The sequence below is a fragment of the Manis javanica genome, chromosome 1 (genome assembly GCF_040802235.1).
Source record: "Manis javanica isolate MJ-LG chromosome 1, MJ_LKY, whole genome shotgun sequence".
Lineage (NCBI taxonomy): Eukaryota > Metazoa > Chordata > Mammalia > Pholidota > Manidae > Manis > Manis javanica.
The window spans coordinates 205,913,588-205,936,559 of record NC_133156.1 but is presented as its reverse complement, the minus strand read 5'-3'; the positions used below and the strand labels follow the sequence as shown (position 1 = coordinate 205,936,559).

At 39.2% G+C, this 22,972-nt stretch overlaps 1 protein-coding gene across 2 annotated transcripts in view; it reads right to left on the bottom strand.

Annotated features, from left to right (window-relative positions):
• The window catches only part of SRBD1 (S1 RNA binding domain 1), a 202,996-nt gene extending 184,101 nt beyond the window's left edge, over window positions 1-18,895 (bottom strand). The window contains exons 1-5 of one of the 2 annotated variants that reach the window (XM_073213612.1): window positions 18,791-18,895; window positions 14,627-14,706; window positions 10,403-10,583; window positions 6,891-7,277; window positions 41-207 (exon numbers count right to left, since the gene is read on the bottom strand). In XM_073213612.1, the coding sequence (XP_073069713.1) occupies window positions 41-207; window positions 6,891-7,277; window positions 10,403-10,583; window positions 14,627-14,706 (815 nt within the window). In that variant the 5' untranslated portion in view covers window positions 18,791-18,895. The remainder of the gene's footprint in view (window positions 1-40; window positions 208-6,890; window positions 7,278-10,402; window positions 10,584-14,626; window positions 14,707-18,790) is intronic. The other variant, XM_073213619.1, reaches the window with a different exon arrangement.
• Window positions 18,896-22,972: the final 4,077 nt, after the last annotated feature.

Below are 22,972 nucleotides of genomic sequence, written 5' to 3'. Positions count from 1 at the left end.
CTTTCCTCACACTAGGCTCATCTTTTTCCAGGTTTCTTACCGTAGCTCTTCTAGGGTCTGTCGAACTTCTCTCAAGGCATCAGCGTCAAGGTTATTAATAAGCTCTTTTCGATAACGTATTATGAAGGGAATTGTGTTATCATCATTAAAGAGACGAATAATGTTTGCACAAACCCAAAGTTCAATATTAGTTCTCTCAGATAATACCTGCAAATTAAGGATACTAAAGTGATTTTAAATCCTGAAAATTAAACATCAGTATTATAATGTATGGTTTAAAATAGAGCACCAAATAATGTTCTCCAGTGACTTAGAAACTACTTGCTGTGGTTTAAAAAAGAAAAGAGAACTATATAAATACATGTATGTGTTGAAAATCACAAAATAGTCACTTCACTAGTTGAATAAAATCTAATTGAAACCACTCTGGACCATGCAAATTCTACAGGGCTCAATGAGATATACCTTTTTCATCTCTCATACTAGCAACAAAGATCAATTAGTTGGTAACTCACCGCGCTGGCATGAATGACAGGAAAAAGCATTTTCAATCACTGCTAGTGGGAAAGCAAATAGTGTAACCTCTGGAAGAAGAACAATTTGGCAATATTTATCAAAATTTCCATTACAAAAACTCTTTGACTAGGCAATTCCACTCCCAGGAATTTATCCTGAATATATTCATACCTCTGGAAATGATATTATTTGTAGTGATATTTTTTGAAGAACTCTTCTCATATAGTAAGTCAGTAAGAACCTAAGTCTAAAATAGGGAACTGGTAAATAAATTATGATCTGACCATAGAGTAGAACACCATTCAACTCCCCTTATACAAACAAATATGGAATTATTCACAAGATCTGGGAACATGGCTAACCTTCGGGAAAAGTAGTTGGTTTGTTGAGAGTTAAGACAGGAAGACCTTTTCGTATCTTTTGAATTTTGTGTCATGCATATATACTACATATTCAAAATAATTTGTATTTTTTTAAAGTTTACAGGGTTCAACAAAATGCACATATGAACAGAAAACTTTAGAGAAGTCAACCTGGTATACAGAAAGAATAAAATGCAACTTCAGCAGTTCTCAAAACCTAAGCAGATTTTTCAAAGCACAAAAGGCATAAGTTTTATTATTATTTCAATTGTTGACACCTAAGATCTACCAAAATGGAAGAAAAAAAAACAGAAAAATTACTAAAAACAATCATAATCAACCAATTAACAAAATCAAATCATTATGTAAAGTAGATTGAATTTGAAAACTAAATGGCTGAACACCAGAGACTATCAAGAGTACTCTCCTTCCTGAGGGCATCTAAATCTTGAGGCCCACATCTTACCACCTATTCTGATGGATTAATACCAATGTCATCTTTTCTCCAGCCCTGGCTCTCTTCTACATGAGCTCTACACTCATGTAGCCAATTACCTCACATATTCTCTCAAAAACCTAATCAGCATCTCAAACTCTACATTTGCAAAGTGATTTTCCTCTCAAACTTATTCTTTCTCCAATTTTCCCCTTATTATGTCCTTTTAAACAGTAATTCAGCCAGAAAACTAGGCCTTTAATTCTTGTCTCCTTTAACTCTTAAATTCACTCCATCATAAGAACCAGTCAACTCTAATTGCAAAACATCCCTTTAGTCTATTACTACTCTTCTTCTGCACCTCAGTCTAGTTCAAGGTGGCATTGATGCAATAGCCTTTAACTCTTCTTCCTGCATCCACTCCAATTCTGTCTATTCAATCTCCATAAAGCAGTAAGAACTATCTTTTCAAAATGTATACTGGATTATGTCATTTGATTGATCATGTCACTGTGGTCAAAACCTTTCAAGATTTCCCACTGCATTTAGAATCCAAATGCCTTACCATGACCCAAAAAACACTGGCCTCTCTTGCCACATTATCTCATCCACTCTTCTCATTAGAAGCCAACCCCAGTGGCTTTCGCTCAGTTGCTAGAACAAGTTCGGTTGTTTCCCTTTTCAGAGGCTGTTTCTTGAGGCTGCTCACTCATTCAGAAATGCTTCAGATACCTTCCCTGACTCCTACAAAGTCAAACTCAGCATTTTTTCCCTCAGTCACATAACAATTCCGTACCTCAACTCTCTTCTGATTTCCTATTCCAGTCAATACCATCTACCACAGAAACCTTGGGGATTTTGTGGTTATCTCCTCCAAAACCACCTTCTCATTATGTAGCACCTATATGGTTTGAGAACACTTGACCTCAATCTAACTCCACAGCATTTTATTCAGTAACCAGTTGTTTTAGAATTAACAACAGCTAGAATGTGCCCAGAGAGTAGTCCAGTCATCACGAACCTTGAGATTTGGGGTGGAACCCTGGACCCAGGTGCAATTTCCTCCACAACTGGAGAAATACAGTTTGTACATGTAGAATCTTTGAAGCTGAGGATAGTAGTGCTAAGATAATCACAGAAACACCATGTGAGTCCAATTAAACTTTCCTGTCACATAGGTCAATAAATCGTTTTTGCTTAAGCTAGTTCAAGATGGGTTTTCTCCTGCTGCATTCTAATCAATGCCCTCAGTACCACAGTGTATTCTCTATCATGCCCATCTAATCTGTCACCAAGGAAGGAAACTGAACTTCTAAAATGTCTGCTCCTTCCCCTCAAGCTCCTTTTGTGCTATTATCTTCTATCTGAACCACAGAGCAATTTTTGTTCTCTATGCCTTCTACCCAACCTCTCTGCATTACTACTGATTATATCTCTAAGACACAGATATACTAAGTTCCTTATTTTTTCTCTTTTTCTTCTTTTGAACATAAGTTCCAATGACTCTTATCTACCTTCTGGCAGAAGTCCAACCACTGCAGCACAGTTTTTAAACCCCTTCCCAAGCTTGGTCCCAAACTTTACTGTCTTCAAGGAGTAAATAATCTCATCCACTTCAGTAAAATGTTAATGAAATAAGTACAAGTAAAAATGTGCCAGGGAACAAGTAGTATAACGTCTTCAGATAAGAGAAAGATCCCCTTTGGGTAATCAAAGAAGGTATGCTGCAGAAGTAACATTTCAGTTGGTCCTTAACAGACAGGCCAGATTCTGAAAGACAGACATTGAGAAATGAAAACAACCAACACGCTCATCGTGTCAGAACTGGATCATCGGCAGAGTGACCCAGAGTAACCCCACTGCCAAACCAGCTCAGCTACTGCTACCTGAAGGGGCCCAAGACAGCTAAAGTCAGACTCACAGCTGGATCATACCAGGTCCTAACAAATCCAGAAGCATCATATGTGGTAAGGGAGTTTGTTTTGCTACTCATGCAAATTTGCTTCTTGAAATTAAGGATAATAAAACTACATATAAGCAGTCCACTTTTGAGCCCCCAAATCATCCAATTTCTTTTTCTAAATTTAGTCCAACATTCTTTTTAGCTCATATCATACACCAATAACCATACCAAACCAGTGATAATCAAAATGTAAAGAAACAATTCTCTCTTCCCAGGGAATTTACAAGCTAGAAAGAAGAACAAGAAAACAGTTAAAACACAGTGTGCTCTGTACTCTGACAGATGCATATATAGATTATTTTAATGTTTTAAGGGGAGGAAGAAATATCTATTTCTGCAGCAATGGAAAAAGCAACAGGAGAATGAATGTATCTCCAGGCAGCCAAATGGGGCAGGAATTCCAGGAAGAAAGAAATGTACAAGAAATGCTAAAATGTACAAGGGGTGTTAAGATGAAGTTAAAAATGGAAAGGTGCATGAACTACATGGTGAATTCTATAAAGAGTTTGAACTTCATCCTATACTCAATATTAAGCCACACAATGAATCATCTGCTCATTAGTTGGTTTCAGCTGTTGAGTCCACCCCTGCCCCCACCCCCGGTAAGTCCCCTTGACATTCTGCAAATCAGTGAGATCTGTGGACAAGAATAGTGGCTCACAATGTATAGTCCCCAAAGCAGCAGCATAAGCATCATCTGAGAACTTGTTAGAAATACAAATTCTTGAGCTTCATCCCAGATCCACTGAATCAGAAATTATGGGGTAGGGCTCAGAATTCTAGAAAAATGAAGCAAACAACAAAGAAGTAACTAAGAGTTCAAAGTAGAGATCAAACTTAAGGGACGGGTAGGAGTAAGGCAAAGAACTAATACAGTTTTTAATTTATTCACCCTTTTTATTTTAATAATTTTTAGAGTTAAATGGTGGATTGTAATAAAAGTAAATAGGAAGGCAGTCTAAAGATTTTTTTCACCTCCAAGCCTTAAAAAGAGGCATTGACTTGCTAATTGCTAATCGTTGTTAACATTGTCATTACTAATACCATACATACAGGGCTTATGTTATGGTGTAAAATACTAACAGCTAAATTATAGAAACAAAAAGGGCCAATACAATTTCTTTTACTTAAATCCCTCCTGGAATAAACAGGTTAACCGAATGGACAATATGTGCTTATGTGCAGATCTGCAGTGAGGAAGCCATTTCAGAGACTCTCACCTCCTTCCTGTCCCACTTCTTTCCCCAAGTTTGTCATCCCATTGTCATCTTTACCCATATAATCCCAGATCACCTCTTGCAAGAATGGGGAAAATGGCTAATAAAGAGATTTTTCCTTGCTCTTCCTCCCTAATTTAGTAAAATTTACTGAAACATTCCATACAGCTGCTCCACTTCCCTAGCACACCCACCTCAAAAGGAAGAGACTATGTATGAGCCACCACCACTTTGGAGCATTTAGTTTTCTCAAAAACTGCTTGTAGCTACTCACCTCTTCAAATTCTTATACAAGTCACAAATATTTGTATAATGAAATAATATACTTTAACAAAAACTAGTTTCTGATGGCAACCACACATTTGTAGTTCAGGGGAAAGAGCTGAAGAGTAGACTGCTTCTATCAAGGGATCCAGTGATATATTCCTGATTAGGATATAGACACAAAGTATGCTTATATGTAAAGTCTATAAATAAATTAAGTATTGGAAATGTAGTTTTCCCCTTCCAAACAAGAGAGTGATGTTCCTGAAAAAGCAGCAGACTTTTCAAGGTTGAGAAACACACCTTAAATGGAAAAAACAGAGGATCAAGGTGTCATGTTGGGCAAGATCCATGTGAAATAGCACACAAAATGCAGGAAATACAAATTACATTTCTCACATGTTCAATTAGTAATAATTAATAATTTCTACACAATTAATTCCCACTGACCATGCCTTACTAATGAGGTACTTTTCAGCATTTCATTGAATCTGGTCTCATTCACGTATTTGAAGCCTTCTGACTCTCTGGCTTGGCATTGTTGACTTGCTCTTCTCAGGCCCACGTCCCCTAACACCTGCCACTGTTCTCAATGGTTTGGAAGCAGGAATGCAATGCTAAGATAAAATTATTCTCTCTCCTTTTTAGGGGAGAATTAAAAAGTATAGGAAAGGAAATACACAGATACGCCAAGAATTGTCTATAAATGTAACAAGGCTATACAAGGATGACTGCACCTGGTCAAATAAAAGAACCCAAACATGTGAATCACACCTAAAGTTTCCCAGGCAATTTCCCTAGACCCAGCTAGAAAATGCTAAGCTTACTAGTTGTCCTCAGGGTGCTCAGTAAAGGTGGCAGCTGTAACAGCCACTTCTCCCAGCTCACAAGGAAGGAATGTCAGATTCCGAGAATAGGCTTATTTGAGCTGTCAAAAATCACTTCCAATAAGGAGGAGGAGGAAAAAATGCTTGGAATTGAAAGGAAAGACGAATACCCATATACACTAATGCTATGGCCAAAGGCTATAAATAGTTCCAGGACCTTAAAATGAGGTAATTTGCTTCTACTTGATATTCACAAACACAATGGACACGCTGCTCCCAGTTTATAAGTGCCGCTTTTACTGCTCTCTGCACTGCTGCCTCTCACCCTCTGGCAGCTGGGCACCTGTTCTCACCACACAGTTTTCCCTCCTCCCAAGCTAAAACTAATAGCAAATGAATTGGGGAGTTGTCATCTTTCACTGTACATACACTTTTTCTGTAAAGAAGCAGAGAAACCTGGTCCACCAAGAGAAAATAACAACTCAGATAGAGAAGCAACAGAAATGGGTTCCTCTGAAGAGGAAGGCAATACACAGGCCGTCCCAGACTGAGAAGTTGCATTAAGATCCAGCAGAGGTCCTGGGCTCTACAGCAGGGGAAAGAGTTCACAGCAGAACCACCGTGGGTCAGACAACAGGGAGGGAGTTCACCCCCCTCCACCCTTGGAGGCACTGCTATAATTAAGTCTGAAATATTCCCAGAGTTTGTTGGTGCAGACAAAAGGTTGAGCATCACTGTTTAAGAGTAACTCTTCGGGTCTTCTCTACCATCCCCAGAGCCAGCCAAAGAAACTGGGAGAAATCTGATATCCCCTGTAGGAAAAGATACAACTTTGGCAGCTCAAGTTGGAATTCAGATAGCATTTTCCTTTAAGAAACTGTTAGGCCTTGTTCATAATATATCATATCACACTATGAATTAAATAGTTGTACTGACGGCCAATGACCTAATCACTTGCACTGCTTTTAGAGGAAATACAGTCAAAGTTCAAAGCAAACACTTAATGAACTTATAAGGGCCCAACCTGTTGGTACAATGTCTATACAGAGCATGTTCACTAAAACACCATGGCAGAGACCTACCTTACCTTAGGTCAGCTCTTAGCTGAAGCCTGGTAATGACGATAAGCTATAATACAAAACAGCATACCCAGGAAAGGAACCAGTGGCCAAAGCCTCCAGGCATCATTGGCAAACTGGAAAGAGAATCAAAAACTCCAACCCTTTCCTTGGCCAGTGCCACCCCTACCCTAGTCATAAGAAAGGAATAGAATGAACTGAAGTGTCTGAAAAAGGCTGCACACACCTGTACTATGTCCCAATTCATTTCCACCTCCTCTTTAATATTGTTGGCATTTGCGAGACACCTGACAGGCTGGCCCTGAGGACATGCTTCGGTCTTCATTTTCTTTACAGGGGACTGACCAAATGTAAAGTCATCTTCACTCTCCTCCTTCTTGCATGCACTTTCCCACATGGTGCTTGTGGACGGTGTCTCTGCACAATTACCCCCATGCTCTAAGCAGCTGACTTTGTTGATTTCTTCATCAGCTTTCAGCTTTTTGGTCCTTGGTGCTGAAGATGACTGACCTGAATTTTTCCGTTTTGCCTTTGTTGTTTTTAGAGTCTGCACAGTATCCAATTTATCTTTTCTGTCTTCCAAATCAACATCAGCAATAGCCACAGAGCTATTCTGTAAAATCACAAAGAGAACACATAAGAATTACAAGATAAAAACCAACTGCCCTGGAATTCAACAATAAAAAACAAATTATTAATACACACAATAATTCAGAAGAATTTTGAGGAAATTATGTTGAGTGGAGGGGGAAAAAAGCCAATGTCAAGAAGTTACATACTGTATGATTATATTTACATAACACTCCTGCAAATATTAGGGATTACTGGGGGTCATATGTGGGGAGTGGCGGTGGGGAAATCAGAACGGAGGTGGGTGGGTAATAGCAAGAATCCTTGTGGTACTGGAACTGTTCTGTGTGAAGGACACACATACCTACACGTGAAAAAATTACACAGAGCTAAATGTATACATAAAGACATTTAAGTGAATACAAATAAAACTGGAGAAATCTAAGATCAGTGTATTTTGTTAATGTCGAACTCTCAGTTGTTATATTTTATCACAGTTTTTCAAGATGTTACCATTAGTAGAAATTGGATAAAGCGTACGTGATATCTCTCTGTATTATTTTTTTACAACTGCATGTAAATCTACAATTACCTAGAAATAAAGAATTTAATTTTTAAAATGAGTAAAGGACAGACACATGCCAGGAAAAAAACAAGATTTAAAACTTGCAATCAGAAGCCAACCCTTTATGGGAAGAAGTGTAACACTCGCGTGCTTATAAAACTCAACAGGCTAAGAGGTTACTAAAGGGAAAGGGGGTGGGGAGGGGGGCTGGGGAGGGAGGGAGAAGAGGATTATGGGGTATTATGATGCACACACATAATGTAGGGGGCACAGGGAAGGCAGTATAGCACAGAGAAGACAAGTAGTGACAATAACATCTTCCTACAGTGATGTACAGTGACTGCAATGGGGTGGGGGAGAGGCTTGATAATATAGGTGAATGTAGTAACCACAATGTTGCTCTTAAGAAACTTTCATAAGATTGTATATCAATGATACCTTCATAAAAAAAAACTCAACAGGCTACAAACACCTGCTACAAATTTATACAGAAAGAGAACAGAAAACACAGCACAACAGCAGGGTAGTGTCAGGCATTTTTCTTTAGTGGGAGTCTGCACAGCCGTCCACACAGGTGTCTAGGAGCTACTCTGCACCACAACCCACCCCCTCCCCACCCAAATGACAGCTCAGGTGTGAAGCAATAATACCTGGAACTCAATTTTGGCACTAGAACAGTGAATAAGATACAGACCCTGCCCATATGGAGTTTACTATACCACAAGCTAGCCAGTTCTCAGTTACTTAAGTGATGCAGATGGCATAAACTCCAACAAAAAAGAACAACTTCCAGACTAAATTTCAGTCAAAATTCAGTTTTCCCTTATATTCATAATCTCAGACCTCAAAATTGCACCAAAAATACAGTGAGCAGAGTACAAGGATTAGGTAGTGGTTCTCAACCCTGCCTACATGTATAAATCACCTGAGGAGCTTTCAGAAAATAATACCACTGATGCCCAGGCCCACCCCCAGAATTCTTCCCAGATTTAAGTCATCTGGAAAAGAGTCCCAGGCACTGGTATTTTTCAAGTTTCTCAGGTTGAGAGATCCTGATGAGAAGTTGTGACAAGGTTGCAAAATTGTGGCAGTGAGGGCACCTGAGCAAGTGAGCTGACAGCATAGAAAGTGATGAGATGGTGGTACAAAAGCAGTACGGAGAAGGAAATGTCAGCGGTAGCGCAGTTTCTGGTGATGACAAGATTCAGGTTGGCATCATGAGAGGGGTGGTGAAGGCAAAGAAGAAAAAGTCACTGGAAATGAGAAGGTCAAAGAAACAAGAACACAAGGCATTAGATGGCTCACCCCAGTGGAGGGGGGGAATCATTAAGAATAATGACACAAGATGGCAGAGAGGAAGATATGAAGCTGGAGCTGAAGTCTTCAATGAACGAACAGCAGTGGAATGCGGGTTGGCAAATACCAGTAACATGGACAGGAAGAGACTGAATGATGATTTTTGTCTACCATGTTTGCTAAAACATATTTTTTAATTATCAGGGGTCTATCAATTCTAGCTTCATCCAAAATAGGGTTTTCAGTTATTTTGTTCAGTGGTGGTTACAGCAGAGTTAAGTGACAAACCCAATGAAATGAAATCTTCTAACATGCTCTGTGTGCTTTCACTGAGCTATGGAACATGTGAAATTTGGCATTTTTGGAAGATATTCTAAAAACTCCCCAGAATGTCTCTTAATTGAGAGACTTTTTAATTTAAATTATTTTTCCTTTTAAAAAATACACATATACAAAGCATTACTGGAAGGATCAAGAAGTCACTGTAACAGGGGTTCTTAAGCTGTACGCTCTTGAGCTACACTTTTAAACTTAAGCATGTGTATATTTTACTCACTTTACTAAGGAGAGGGTTCATAACTTTCATCAGATTCTCAAAGAGTTTATGACCCCAGTACAAAAAACCATGCAACTAAGCGATATTTCCTGGGTGAGGCAATCTAGCTACTTTTAAATGCACCTGTGAAAAAAAACCTCTTAATTACACCAGTAAGATAGAAGCCAAAACTTTTGCAGCTACAGGTAAAGCCCATGCACCCACTAAAAGTGTGTTCAATGAAAAGCTTGCATAGAAAGGTGGTGAAAGAGAGGTAGTAGATAATAGGCCAAAAGATTGATTCAAAAGCCCTATTCATGGGCACAGCAAGATATAACGAAACATCCCCTACTGTACACAATAAATGTATCCCTGGAAAGTCAAGTATCCACTGCATATTAGAAGAATATTATTTAAAGTGTACTAGGGAAGCTGTTATTTAAAGGAATACCACAGTGAATGCTTCTGATAATGCAAAACTTTTTTGTGAAGAAATATAACATAATTTATTATTGTTTTTTTTAAAACCAGATTGCTGTGATTTTAAGTGTTTGCTTATGGCAAAACATATATATATATACCAGTTGATAAATATTCCTTCTTCTCCAACACAGTGGATTTGTTGGTGAATACTGTTAAGAGCTATGGCAGAAGACGCCATTGCCCTGAGGTTTTTGTCATTTACCTGCTTTGTCCTACTCCATGTAAGGAAGAAGGAGCATCACACACTAGGAAGTCAATAGCGTTCCCTCTGCCCAGCAAAAGCACCTACCAGCTCCTCCTTCACAGCCATGCCTTCTGAGTCACCACTGATCTGTAAGGTGTTCTTCTTCACCCGTGGCACCCTCTTTGGTTTGGATTCCTTGGGCACAGCCTGCTTACGGCTTCTGGGGACTTTCTTCTGGGGCTCCCAGGCACTGTCTTCCTTGTCATCTTCTTCAGAGGCAGATGATCTAGGAGTAAATTGACAGAAAAATTCCAAAGAAAAATGAAGCCAAATGTTAAAGGCAAAAAAGAGATATATGTTTCTTGGAAAAAGAATAAGGTAGGAGGAGTTTAATATAAAATGGACTGAAAACTGCTAGAACTAATAACTGAATTCAGCAAAGTTGCAGGATATGAAATTAATAAACAGACATCTGTTGCATTCCTGTATACTAACAAACTAACAGAAGGAGAAATCAGGAAAACAATTCCATTTACAACTGCATCAAAAAGAATAACTAATACCTAAGAATAAACCTAACCAAGGAGGTGAAAGACCTATACTCTGAAAACTATAAGACACTCATGAGAGAAATGAAAGAAGACACCAATAAATGGAAGTATATCCTGTGCTCATGGATAGTAAGAATTAACATTGTCAAAATGGCCATCCTGCCTAAAGCAATCTACAGATTCAATCCAATCCCTGTCAAAATACCAACAGCGTTCTTCAACATACTAGAACAAAGAGTTCTAAAATTCACATGGAATCACAAATGACCCCAAATAGCCAAACCAATCCTGAGAAGGAAGAATAAAGCTGGGGGGATTACACTCCCCAACTTCAAGCTCTACTACAAAGCTACACTAATCAAAACAACTTGGTACTGGCACAAGAACAGACTGATAGATCAATGGAATAGAATTGAGAGCCCAGATACAAACCCACACATACATGGCCAATTAATATATGATAAAGGAGCCATGGATATACAATGGGGAAAGGACAGCCTCTTCAACTGGTGCTGGCAAAACTGGATAGCTACATGTAAGAGAATGAAGCTGGATTTCTGTCTAACTCCAAAGACAAAAGTAAACTTGAAATGGATCAAAGACCTGAATGTAAGTCATGAAACCATAAAACTCATAGAAGAAAACATAGGCAAAACTCTCTTGAATATAAACATGAGCAACTTTTTCCTGAACACATCTCCTCAGTCAAGGGAAACAAAAGCAAAAATGAACAAATGGGACTACATTAAACTAAAAAGCTTCTGTACAGCAAAGGACACCATCAGCAGAACAAAAAGGCATCCCACAGTATGGGAGAATATATTCATAAACAACATATCTGACAAAGGGTTAACATCCAAAATATATAAAGAACTCACACACCTCAACACCCAAAAAGCAAATAACCCGATTAAAAAATGGATGGAGGATCTGAACATATACTTTTCCAAAGAAGAAATTCAGATGGACAACAGGCACATGAAAAGATGCTGCACATCACTAATCATTAGGGAAATGCAAATTAAAACCACAATGAGATATCACCTCACACCAGTTAGGATGGCCAACATCCAAATGCCTACGAACAACAAATGCTGGAGGATGTGGAGAAAGGGGAACCCTTCTACACTGTTGGTGGGAATGTACATTAGTTCAACCATTGTGGAAAGCAGTATGGAGGTTCCTCAAAAGACTAAAAATAGAAATACCATTTGACCCAGGAATTCCACTCCTAGGTATTTACCCAAAGAAAACAAGATCACAGATTATGTATCCCTGTTTATCACAGCACTATTCACATCAGCCAAGATGTGGAAGGAACCTAACTGTCCATTGGCAGATGACTGGATAAAGAAGATGTGGTACACATACACAACGGAATATTATTCAACCATAAGAAGAAAACAAATCCTACCACTTCCAACAACCTGGATGGAGTTGAAGAGTATTATGCTCAGTGAAATGAGCCAGGTGGAGAAAGACAAGTATCAAATGATTTCACTCATTTGTGGAGTATAAGAACAAAGCAAAACTGAAGGAACAAAACAGCAACAAACTCACAGATTATAGGAAGGGACTAGCAGTTACCAAAGGGAAGGTGTGGGAAGGGTGGGTGGGGAGAGAGGGAGAAGGGGATTGAAGGGCATTATGATTGGCACACATGGTGTGTGTGTGGCTCACGGGAAAGGCAATATAGCATGAAGACAAGTAGTGACCCTATAGCATCTTACTACGCTGATAGACAGTGACTGCAGTGAGATGTGAAGAGGGGACTTGATAGTATGGGTGAATGTAGTAACCACAGTGTTGCTCATGTGAAATCTTCATAAGATTGTATATCAATGATACCTTAATAAAAATTAATAAATAAATAAATTTAAAGAAGGACAACTGTTATCTATTTTTCTATCTATCTATTTATTTATTTATAAATAAAATGGAGTGATGTGAACACAGGCTATGAACAGATACTAAGAATTGAAACAAGAAAGTTAATCAGGGACCAAAGTAAAAATACCCCAATACACTATCAATCACAGGTTTTTCCATCTACCTCTGACCTTACAGACAAATACACTATACATACACTCAAAGACACACGGAATCACTTTAATTTCCTGGGTCAAGTCACACAGAGTCATTATGAGGTTTTCCATTTTAACACTGAAAAGTACTTAAATAATTCCCTAAGTGCTAATCAAATTCTTTTAATTATATTAAGTTACTCAAACCAGTGTAAGGAATGGGAAATGGCTCTAGGAAACACCCTAAATTACACCAAAAAGCCAACACCAAGACCCTTCCTCTGCTTTAATTAACCCATTTTTTTCCTTTTACAGAATGGATTTATTTCCTATTACACTGGATCAGGAGCAGCTGAAGTACTTTTCTAACAATCTAAGAATCAAACTCACAATAACAGCAGAGAAAAAGCAGCCATGTGAACTCTGCTAGAGGAATATAACACTCCTGCCAACCCAGTTAATTCCACTTCTACCCAAATAGAAAAGGCCAGTACTGGTAGGAAGGACAACCACCTCCTTCACTGAAACTAGTCAACAGGGATGTCTGGTTTTTTCAATGGTTTAAGTTCTGCCAGCAGGCAAAAACCTTATCACATGATTCTCTTCCAGTTTTCCCCAAATTCCTCTTTCCTTCACACCCAAAATCTAATCCATCAGCATATCTGGTCTACTCTATCTTTAAAGTATATCCCAAAATTAGACCACTTCTCACCACTTTCACTTCTAGGACCCCAGGGTTCTACAAAAATTTCTTTAACTGATCCCCCTGCTTTCACTCTTGCTCCACTGTTTCTGAAACCAGATGATCTTTTACAAATGTTATCCAGATCCTGTCACATACCTGGCCAAAACATTCCAGTAGCTTCCCAACCTGACTTCAAATAAAATCTTAACACCCTATCAAAGCTTATTAGATCCTACCCATTTCAATCTCACTTCTAATCCCTCTCTGCCTTAGGGATTCTGGCCACTCTAGTCTTTACTTTTCCCTAAACACACCAAGATCTTCCCTGCCACAGAGTCTTTGCACTTCTTGTTCTCTCTTCTTGGAACACACATCCCCCAGGTCTTTGAAAGATGCACTCACAAATCTCACTTAAATGTCTTGCTGCATCCTCTGAAGAACTGGGCTGAATACAGTACTCAAACTGTCTCGTGGCCAAATCCAGTCGCTGTGCTCTCTATCCCTTTTGTTACATACCCCACTCACTTAGCAAATCTTCAGTCTACCTACTGTAGTGCCCTGAAGCAGAGGTTCCCAACTAGAGACAATTCTGCCTCCACAGCAAGCATCTGGGAATGCCTGGAGACATTTTTGACTGTCATATCAGGACAGGGTTGGGGGTAATGCTACTGGAATTTAATAGGTAAAGACCAGGGACCCTGCTAAACATCATGCCATGCAAAGGTCCATCCCCTCAGCAAGGAATTGTCTCGTCAACAGTGCTCGGGCTGAGAGACCTTGCTCTACAGCAATATAAAAAAAAATTCCCTGCTCTCATGGAGCTTACATTCTAGAATAAATACTACGTTACATATTTGGGTGAGTACTTTCTCCTTGTGCAACAGTTTATCACCAACACCTAAACAAGAGTCTAGGACACAAGATGAATTTAAATAAATACATGTTGCATGAATGAATGAAAAAGACACAGCCTTCTTCAACCCAAGTAGGAAGTTATTAAGTGACAGAATGCAATACTCTTCAAGACAGACACGATTCTCCCACCCCCATATGAAATCAGTATGCTTACAGCTCAGAGAAGGGAGATAACTCATCTCTGGATACCACAGTCTGGACCTTTACTTTTGCCCTTCTTGGCAGTGATGACATCTGGGAGAAATAGAACATGAAATCAGCATGATTTGAATCACTTGAATGACTGGTCACTTATTTTGTCTATAAAATTCAAAGATAAACTCCAACAGCTCTGCTACTAGAAAATGCATCCACCCACCCCCCAAAAAGCATTGTTCACATGCCCAAACACTGGTTTCCCCTACCATGTGGCTGCCAACTGTAAAAGCAGCTAAGAGCCTTCCAATGGCTTCAAAAGCCTGATGAGTGTAGGCCATCTTTGGAAAACCATAAGCTCCTATAGGGTGACAATTCTTAGTTTTTTTTAGAATTACATGCTTAAGTGTACTGCAAGTGTTATTCGCTGGCTTATCAGACAGAAAATTATAAAGTTCTTTATTAAACTAGATTTCAAAGATAAATATTTTCCCTCTTCTGTATATGCTTACAGTGTAGAAGCCTATCTACAAAGTTGACAGTCAAATTAAAGATGCTGATTGACTGAATAAGCAACCAGGTTACTCCTAAAACAAGATAACCTATTCCCTTATAATAAAAGTTTAGAATATTTAAATAAAACAATCACTAATGCACCTAGCAAATATTTACCAAATTCAAAGAGCCGGCTGTAAAAAATATAAAGGCAAATAACCAGAGACATTATATAATAAATAAAGCACAAAAATATATTCCACAGTGACCAATGATTCAGAATCTACAAAGTAAAACTACAAAAGTACTACAAAAAAGTAAGACTCTTTTCATAATTCTGAGCAGAGGTAGGGGAAGAAAGGTTTTCCTGGGCAAGACTCAAAATTCCAAAAGCCAAAAAGATAGATGAACAGATTTCACTACATAAAAATTAAAATCCCAAGTCAGCAGAGAGAGCATTTCAGTACCAAACCAATATATTTTGCAGTATCCTCACAAAAACCAATTAGAACAGTATCTGATACCTTGGAACTAAGGGTGAAGGGAGTAAGGGTTGGCTTTAAGATGTCTGAGACAAAGGAATAGCTCTAGATGTCTTACTCCACTTCAAGCTCTTAAGCAACTTCCCAAGGAAAAAGTCCGGATGGTTATTCTCTAGAGAAGGCAAAACAAAGTCTCTAGATTAGAGGACACCTAGCAGATGGTGGGCATGGGAACATTACAGACTGAATGCCCAGGCAGAGACCCCCCTCTCAGTCCTCTTCCACTAAGCTCCCAAAAAGCTGCTGGTAAGATCCTTACCCTCCAGGGAGGAGAATGAGAAGGCTCTTCGCTGGAGAATATAACCAGCCCAAGAATAAAAACCTGAAGGTGGCAAGCTCCCCAACAAATAACCTAAACAGATCTCTACTCCCACCACCCAATTCTATAATATACATGAACTCAGAAATTCTCATACAGACCATCATGCACCAATTCTAACTCCACATTTCAGCCTTAACAGCAATGTTTAAAATAGGAAGAGAAACCAGGGGTAGTGTCTTAATACCATTTTACAGCCTTGCCAGGCTCATAAAATTCTGATTAACCATTAAGGAAGAGTTCCCTGAAACAAATATTTCCAAATGCCCCTTTATTAGGCACCCTGAAGGCAATGTTCCATTGAAAGGAGAATAATATGTAAACTTGTCTTCTGACAAGTAGAAAAATATGAATTTGAAGATGGAGACTATGCATTAACACACAGGCCAATTTCAGACAAATCAGTTTTAGGAATAGTATATACAGAAGCTAAGGACCTAGAAATGTTTTCTAAAAAACTATACTAGGTATACTTCCAGGGATATACATACTCCAGTTTAAAGACCAGTTTCGTGAGAACTATCTTTCCATTTCTACTCCTCCCATGTTCCCTTCCTTAATATCAAAGTATTTGTTAAATCACCCAAAATTCCACCCATTTCCATGGTTTAAATACCTGTATCACCACTTATTAACAACCTTAATACCTCCATCCCAAATCCTGCCTGAGATTCAGATTTATGCAATAAACTGCCTGTCTGTAATCTATGTAGATCCCTTATAGTTACCTAAGATTTAACACATCCACAACGGAACTCTTGGTAACCATTCCTTGCCCTAAAACCTGTTCCTATCCCTGACTTCCCCATCTCAGTAAATGATACCACCATCTCTCTTAAGATGGATGGTTCTTTGCTAAGATAGAACCTTGAGAAAATTTTAATCGTTTGATTGAACTATAACTGACATACAATAAACTATACGTTTAAGGTGTACAAAACTGCTAAATTTTGACATATGTATACATATCACCACAATCAAGATCCTGAACACATCCACCATTCTCCAAGGTTTCATTTCCTAAGCCAAAGCCTTGCAAATCTTGTTTCTTTCCCCTCCCATTACCAATTAGTAAGTCACATTAATTCTTCCTCCAAAATACATCTTAAATCTCTGTGATCTCCAGTGAGTCTTAAATCCCCAACATCTCTTACCTGGACTACAGTAATAGCCTCTTAACTGGTCTCCCTGCTCCCACTCTTGCCTACACAACACATCCTCCACTTATTAATCCAAAAGATCATTTGAAAAATGCCTAAAAACCATTCAATGACTTCCCAATCCATCCTCCACCCAGAATCAAATCATATTTTTTACCATAGCCTTCTAAAACGCCCTGCAGGCCTAACCCACCTCTTTCAAATCACATTTGCCCCTGGCTGAAGCTCCTCAGCCACAGTCATTCTTTCAGTCCCTGTAACAAGCATGATTCTTTTCCACCTCAGGTTCATTCTGACTGGAGCACTATTCCCCCTCCTCGATAGGCTGGCTCCTTCTCATCTCTCAGAGCTCATTATTGTAGGGCTAAAATGGGTTTCCCAAATACAATACTACTATAGGATCCTACTTACTTCCTTTATACAGTAATATATAACAATCTATAATTATCCTGTTTATGGTCTGCATCCCCCACGTTTATTTCATGGTAGTAAACACCATGAACAAAGGAACTGTATTTGCCTTATTCACTTCTGCATCACAAAGGCCTGACACTTAATAGCTGCTTTATAACTAGTTATTAAATGAACATAAAATATACAAAAATGATCTCTATAAAGGAATATACATTTTTCCCATCACTATTAGGTTACATCACGCATGGCACTCATTGCTTTCTTGAAAAAGTAATGATACATAAGAACATCCCTATTCTTAGTAACTTGAGGTTTTCCCTCTTTCCAAGCTGTCTTATCTCTATGGGCACATGAGCATATTCAAAATCAGTAACTTGGAGGTTGCTGTGATGTTACCAAGGGAGGAGGCACTCAACTAGGGTGAGTGAAAATCAGGGTGACAGAGAAAACTGCACACACACAAACATTAAATTAAAAGTAGAAAAAATACAGCTAGAATATTTAAAGTACAGCAGAGGGTAAAACTTTTATTTAAAAGGCATTTAAGTAAGTTTTCCTGAGTGTACCAACAAAAGTGCTTGGAATGTCAGTACAGACCGCTAAGTAATAAAAACGAAATGTTAAGAGCTGGAAAGAGCCTCTGAAATCAGATAGTCCCGCTATTTTCTTTCACGAATTAGAAGCCAGAGCTCCAGTGAGGTGAAATGGTTTAAAGAGCTGTGCGGCAGAGGAAGGGCTAGAAACCAGAGCCCCAAATACGACGACTAGGTTTGCTTCCCATTCCACATACATTATATTAATAACGTGCTGTCTTGCGGGAGGCTCGAGTAAAGTTGCCTAGACGGTTCCCATTCATTCCCTTCCTCAACAGTGTTTCAGCGCCTCCTATACGGCAGGCACACTGCAGACGATGAGCTGTGATCTGATAGTGAAAAAGGTGCTTCCTCCCCTATCTCCGACGATCTAAGATACAACAATCTAAGTTTGCCTGGGCTTTCCCATGTCTGCCCTAAACTATAAGAGCTGCAATTTGGCTGGTGACACACGCGGCAGATGGGAGGGGTTTTCCGAGTGTAGGTTGGAAGCACAGACCGCAGACAGTAAAATGTAATGAAATGTCTCTTTTAAAAGTGATGTTATTTCCCAAATGAACGCTCTGAACTTTTTTAATTGTCCCCAAAACACCGGAGCCCAGGCGCCGGGCTCACGCGAGCCGCCGGAAGACCGCCCAGGCGGACGGACGCTCAGCTCACCTTCCCGCCTGGCGTGTCTGGAGGCCCGGGATTCCGTGTGCATGTGACCGCGTCTTCCGGTTCCCGCCGGAAGTTTTTCAAACGCCGGAAGTCCCGCCTCTCTTCTCCTTGACTCGCGTCCAAGGCGCTGAGCTACTGGAACAAGGTGGAGCCGAGCTGGGCGGAGGTAGCTCGAAGAGCAAGGATCAAGGGGGAACGCCGGAGTAGGGCCCGGCTCTAGGGCTGGGGGCGGAGCTCTGTCTACAGAATGGTGGAGGCGGGACCAGAGTTGCTGCTAACGCGGATTAGCACCCCTGTCTTCTTTCCTTCTCTTAACCTGCCTTAACTCTGTTCTGACTCTCCTATTTTAATTTCAGTCAAAGAAGTGACTTTCCATTGCGTTATTTGTAGTTTGTAGTAGAAAATGAAAACAAGCTTTATTCTGTCTAAAGTCAAATCTAAATGTCGTTAACTTCCATGAAAGGGTGTGTTCAGCGTATTTTTAGCGTGTATTATTATTTCCTAAACCCCGATATAAGGGCTTTGCTCCAGTCTTCCGGGAATATCCATATTTGGCCCCTTCTAAAAAGCCCTCACACAGCCCATGACGGCGCACTGTACCTTAGAAGAGTTTAACCCTAGAGTCATTTTTGTCTTTGTTTGGTCTCTCAGGCAGCTTGGTACGCTGTCAAGTATACCGATTTGAAACCTGGTTCTCTCAGGAACTTCCCAGTACACTTGGGCAGATGCCTTTATGTCTTTGAACCTGTTGTCACTGCCTTCCCCCTGCGTTTTACCCCCTGATAAGGTACTCCATACATATCAGGGGTAAATAGGTATTTTCCCCATTCATTGGGGTAAACTGAGGTTTGCCCGGGCTTCCCCATGTCTGCCCCAAGCGCTAGGAACTGCAATTTGATAACACGCGCAAACCTAAATTGAGTGAATTCATTGAGGCAAACCCAGGGCCCAGTTACCTAACCTTCTTGGACAAAAATGGAAAAACCCTGACCCGTTTCGTTTTCATATTCTTGGGAAGTGCTGTGACTTCTAAGTGCTAATAATCTAGTGAGCCCTCCTCTAGATACAGCATTTCTATTTCTCTTACCACAAAACACAAAAGTAGCCCTTACCTTTAATTTTGATGATCCCCAAGTATCTTATCCCATTTCTATCCCCTAAACTCCGCTTTTCTTTCACTAAGCCAAACTTAAAAGCTATGAAGTCCTCGCCAGCAATTCTCTCCCTTTACCTTGAATACATTTTCTCAAAATCAGTTCTCAGTAGGAATGAAAAACATATTTTTAGGTGATGTGTTTTTTACAAGCACGCTAAACTCTAAACTCACAGAAATCGCCAAAAAAAAAAAGAAAAAATTACATTGTAAAGTTAGAGAAATAAGGCTGTTAGTTTGGATAAGAATTCAGCAGATCAGAAGCCATGGATTTGTTTTTAGAAGACTCTAAACAACATGCTAATGACTTATTTGCACGAACTTTGAGTACTGAAGAGCCCAGCAAGCTATTGAAATGATCTGTGAGTGGGCCTTGCTGCAGATTCACCCAAAGTCAATCTAAATCATATTGGATAATTTTTGTGATGGGGAGGAAAATAAGACTCCTAAAATTTAGTATGTCTGTTCTTCTATATCTAAGATCTTTTGTCTGTAAGACTCACTTACTGAGATTGTTTTAGAGTTTTTTTTTCTTTCTTTATTTGTAGTCTTATGTTGCCTTTTGCAGTGGTTCCAGAAGGTCTGGAACTGTCTGCTACAATCAGCAGTCTGCTCCACAATTTCTAGTTCTGAAGGAATAATAGAGAACACTTTTCAGTCCAGGATTATGGGAAGGAAAATCAGGTCATAAAAATCAACAATAATAATTTATTTTTATCTTTCACGTATTTTTTTATGTCAAATTGTGCTACGCAGGTTTAAGGTAGAGGGTAATACAGGTCAAAGTGAACCAATATTCTACAAAATCTTTTGACCTAATTCCTGCCCTAGAGGAATTCACAAACAAGACTGAGAACTAGATATAGTCACAAGAGACAGAGACCCATACAAGACAGTCTAGATTCAAGGTTTAGGTTGTGCATGGTAGTAGCCACACTACACAGTGAGGACTAGAGAAGGGATTGACCACTACAGTGTTTGACCTTGACTACCCTCTCTCCCAGTACAGGGATATTTGCCTTACAACTGGAAAAGAAAGAAAGTTACTAAACCATAAGGAAATAACCTGGTAATGTTTTAGACATAGGACATCTGGGAAAAATAAAACTTGGGTCAGGATCCTCTAAAATTAATGTAGGTGGTGGCCTGTTCCACAGGCAAGACTGTCCAGAAAACATTTCCCTTGAAATTTTGCAAGAGAGGCACTCCTACTAAAAGCGTAAAGGGAAATTTGTAATCAGAGTATAAACCAGGCCCTAGTATAAATACTGCCTTTTTCCTCTAGGACTTTGTCCAATTTATTGTTTACCTTTGAATCGCACATGCTGAATTCCAAGAAATTCATGGGTTTAGCCTAGAATAACCTGGATGCCCACCTGAGATATGCAGTAGGATTTGGGAGTAGTGAAAACATGTTTTGCATTTGCTTGGAGGTTTGTTCTTTTATTGCTCCAAAGCATACTGTTCTTCCCATGATATTCATTGGTTTGGTATCATTTGTATATTATTGCTCATGTTCTCAAGTCCTTTCCCTTCTATCTCCCCAGGAAGATAATAATAGTAATAATTTATATTCATTGGTCATCTACCATTTGCCAGGCACTACGTTAAAGCTTTTACATGTATTTGTGTATTTATCAGCTCATTGAGATGTTGCTATTATCTTCTTTTTATAAATGAGAAGACCAAAGTATAGAGAAGTTAAATAACTCATCCAAAGTCACATCAGCTATTAAACTGCCAATCCCAGATTTAAACCCAGTTCTCCTGAAGACATCTACATACTACCAACTTGAAGCAAAGATCTTTTCTTTCTCCTCTATGGTGGTCAATCCTAGACTTTGAATCCTTAATATTCCTAGGAACTACTGAATCTCTAAATATGGTAAATAAAGTACTGTCTACCTACCAAAAACATAGCAAGGCCATTCCCCCTACTGACTTCAAAATAAGTTCCACTGGAACAAAAATTCTTAATATAGATGCAACTGTTTGCACTGTATTTTGCGCTCACTGAATTGTAAGATACTTGGATCTAAGTCTTGGAACTGAGTATCAGTAATTTTGGTCTCCCCTTCTCCAGCTTCTCCGTCTACCCACACAGTACCTAACAATGCTTGACAAATAATAGGTACTCAGTAAAACAGGAGACTAACTTCTGGACCAAAGAATGTGCCTGGAATAAAGAAAAATCCTTCCTTGTCCTAGAAAAGTAATCTAAAGCTCCTGCCTCACAGAAGGTGGGTTACCATTTAATGATTCAAACATTTACCTCCTTAGAGTCAATCACCTAGCAAAGGCAAAGGAGTCTCTCTCAGATTAGAGAATGCCTAAACTGAAACTGAGTCTTATTTCATAAATTTGCAGATTAGCCCTGCCCATCCACTTTCCCACTGTCAGAAGCTCTCATTCCATTCCTAAATAGTGAAACTTGCTGCCTTCAATGAGCTTCTCTCAGTAGTTCAGTCAGGAACTTAGAGATTTCCTGCAAAATTAAAGAGATTGGTAAACAGAGAGGGAAGTGCCTCTGTTTTCCAAATGAGAAAGGGGCTTCTTATCAGGTGAGGTAGGCCAGGATGGTAGATGGGTTCCCATGCTTGGCCTGTCCTGTTACTTTCTTCAGTCTGGTGAGGACCCCCAGCATAATTCTAAAGTGTTAGTCTAGCTCTGAGGACATTGTTCTAATAACCCAGGATAAATTTGTCAGTCTTACATGTAAAAGAAAAAAGATTCAAGGGATTAAAATCCTGACTTCTGATTAAATACTGAATAGATTTTGAGGAGGCCTCAATTAAGCCTGAGGAAATCAGTTATAGGTTTTTCAAGGAAATAGACATTCAGGAATCATTCAAAGGGATTACAAACATTTAAATTTATCACACATGAGGTAAAATTATGGGACCCATATTTTGAACTAGTATATGATTTCTGTCCTTAAGTAAAAAATGAAATTTGCAGTGTTTTGTCCCACTTATTTTTTATAAATTCTCAAGGTATGTTTTAATGAATGCAATTAAAAGCAAGATTAA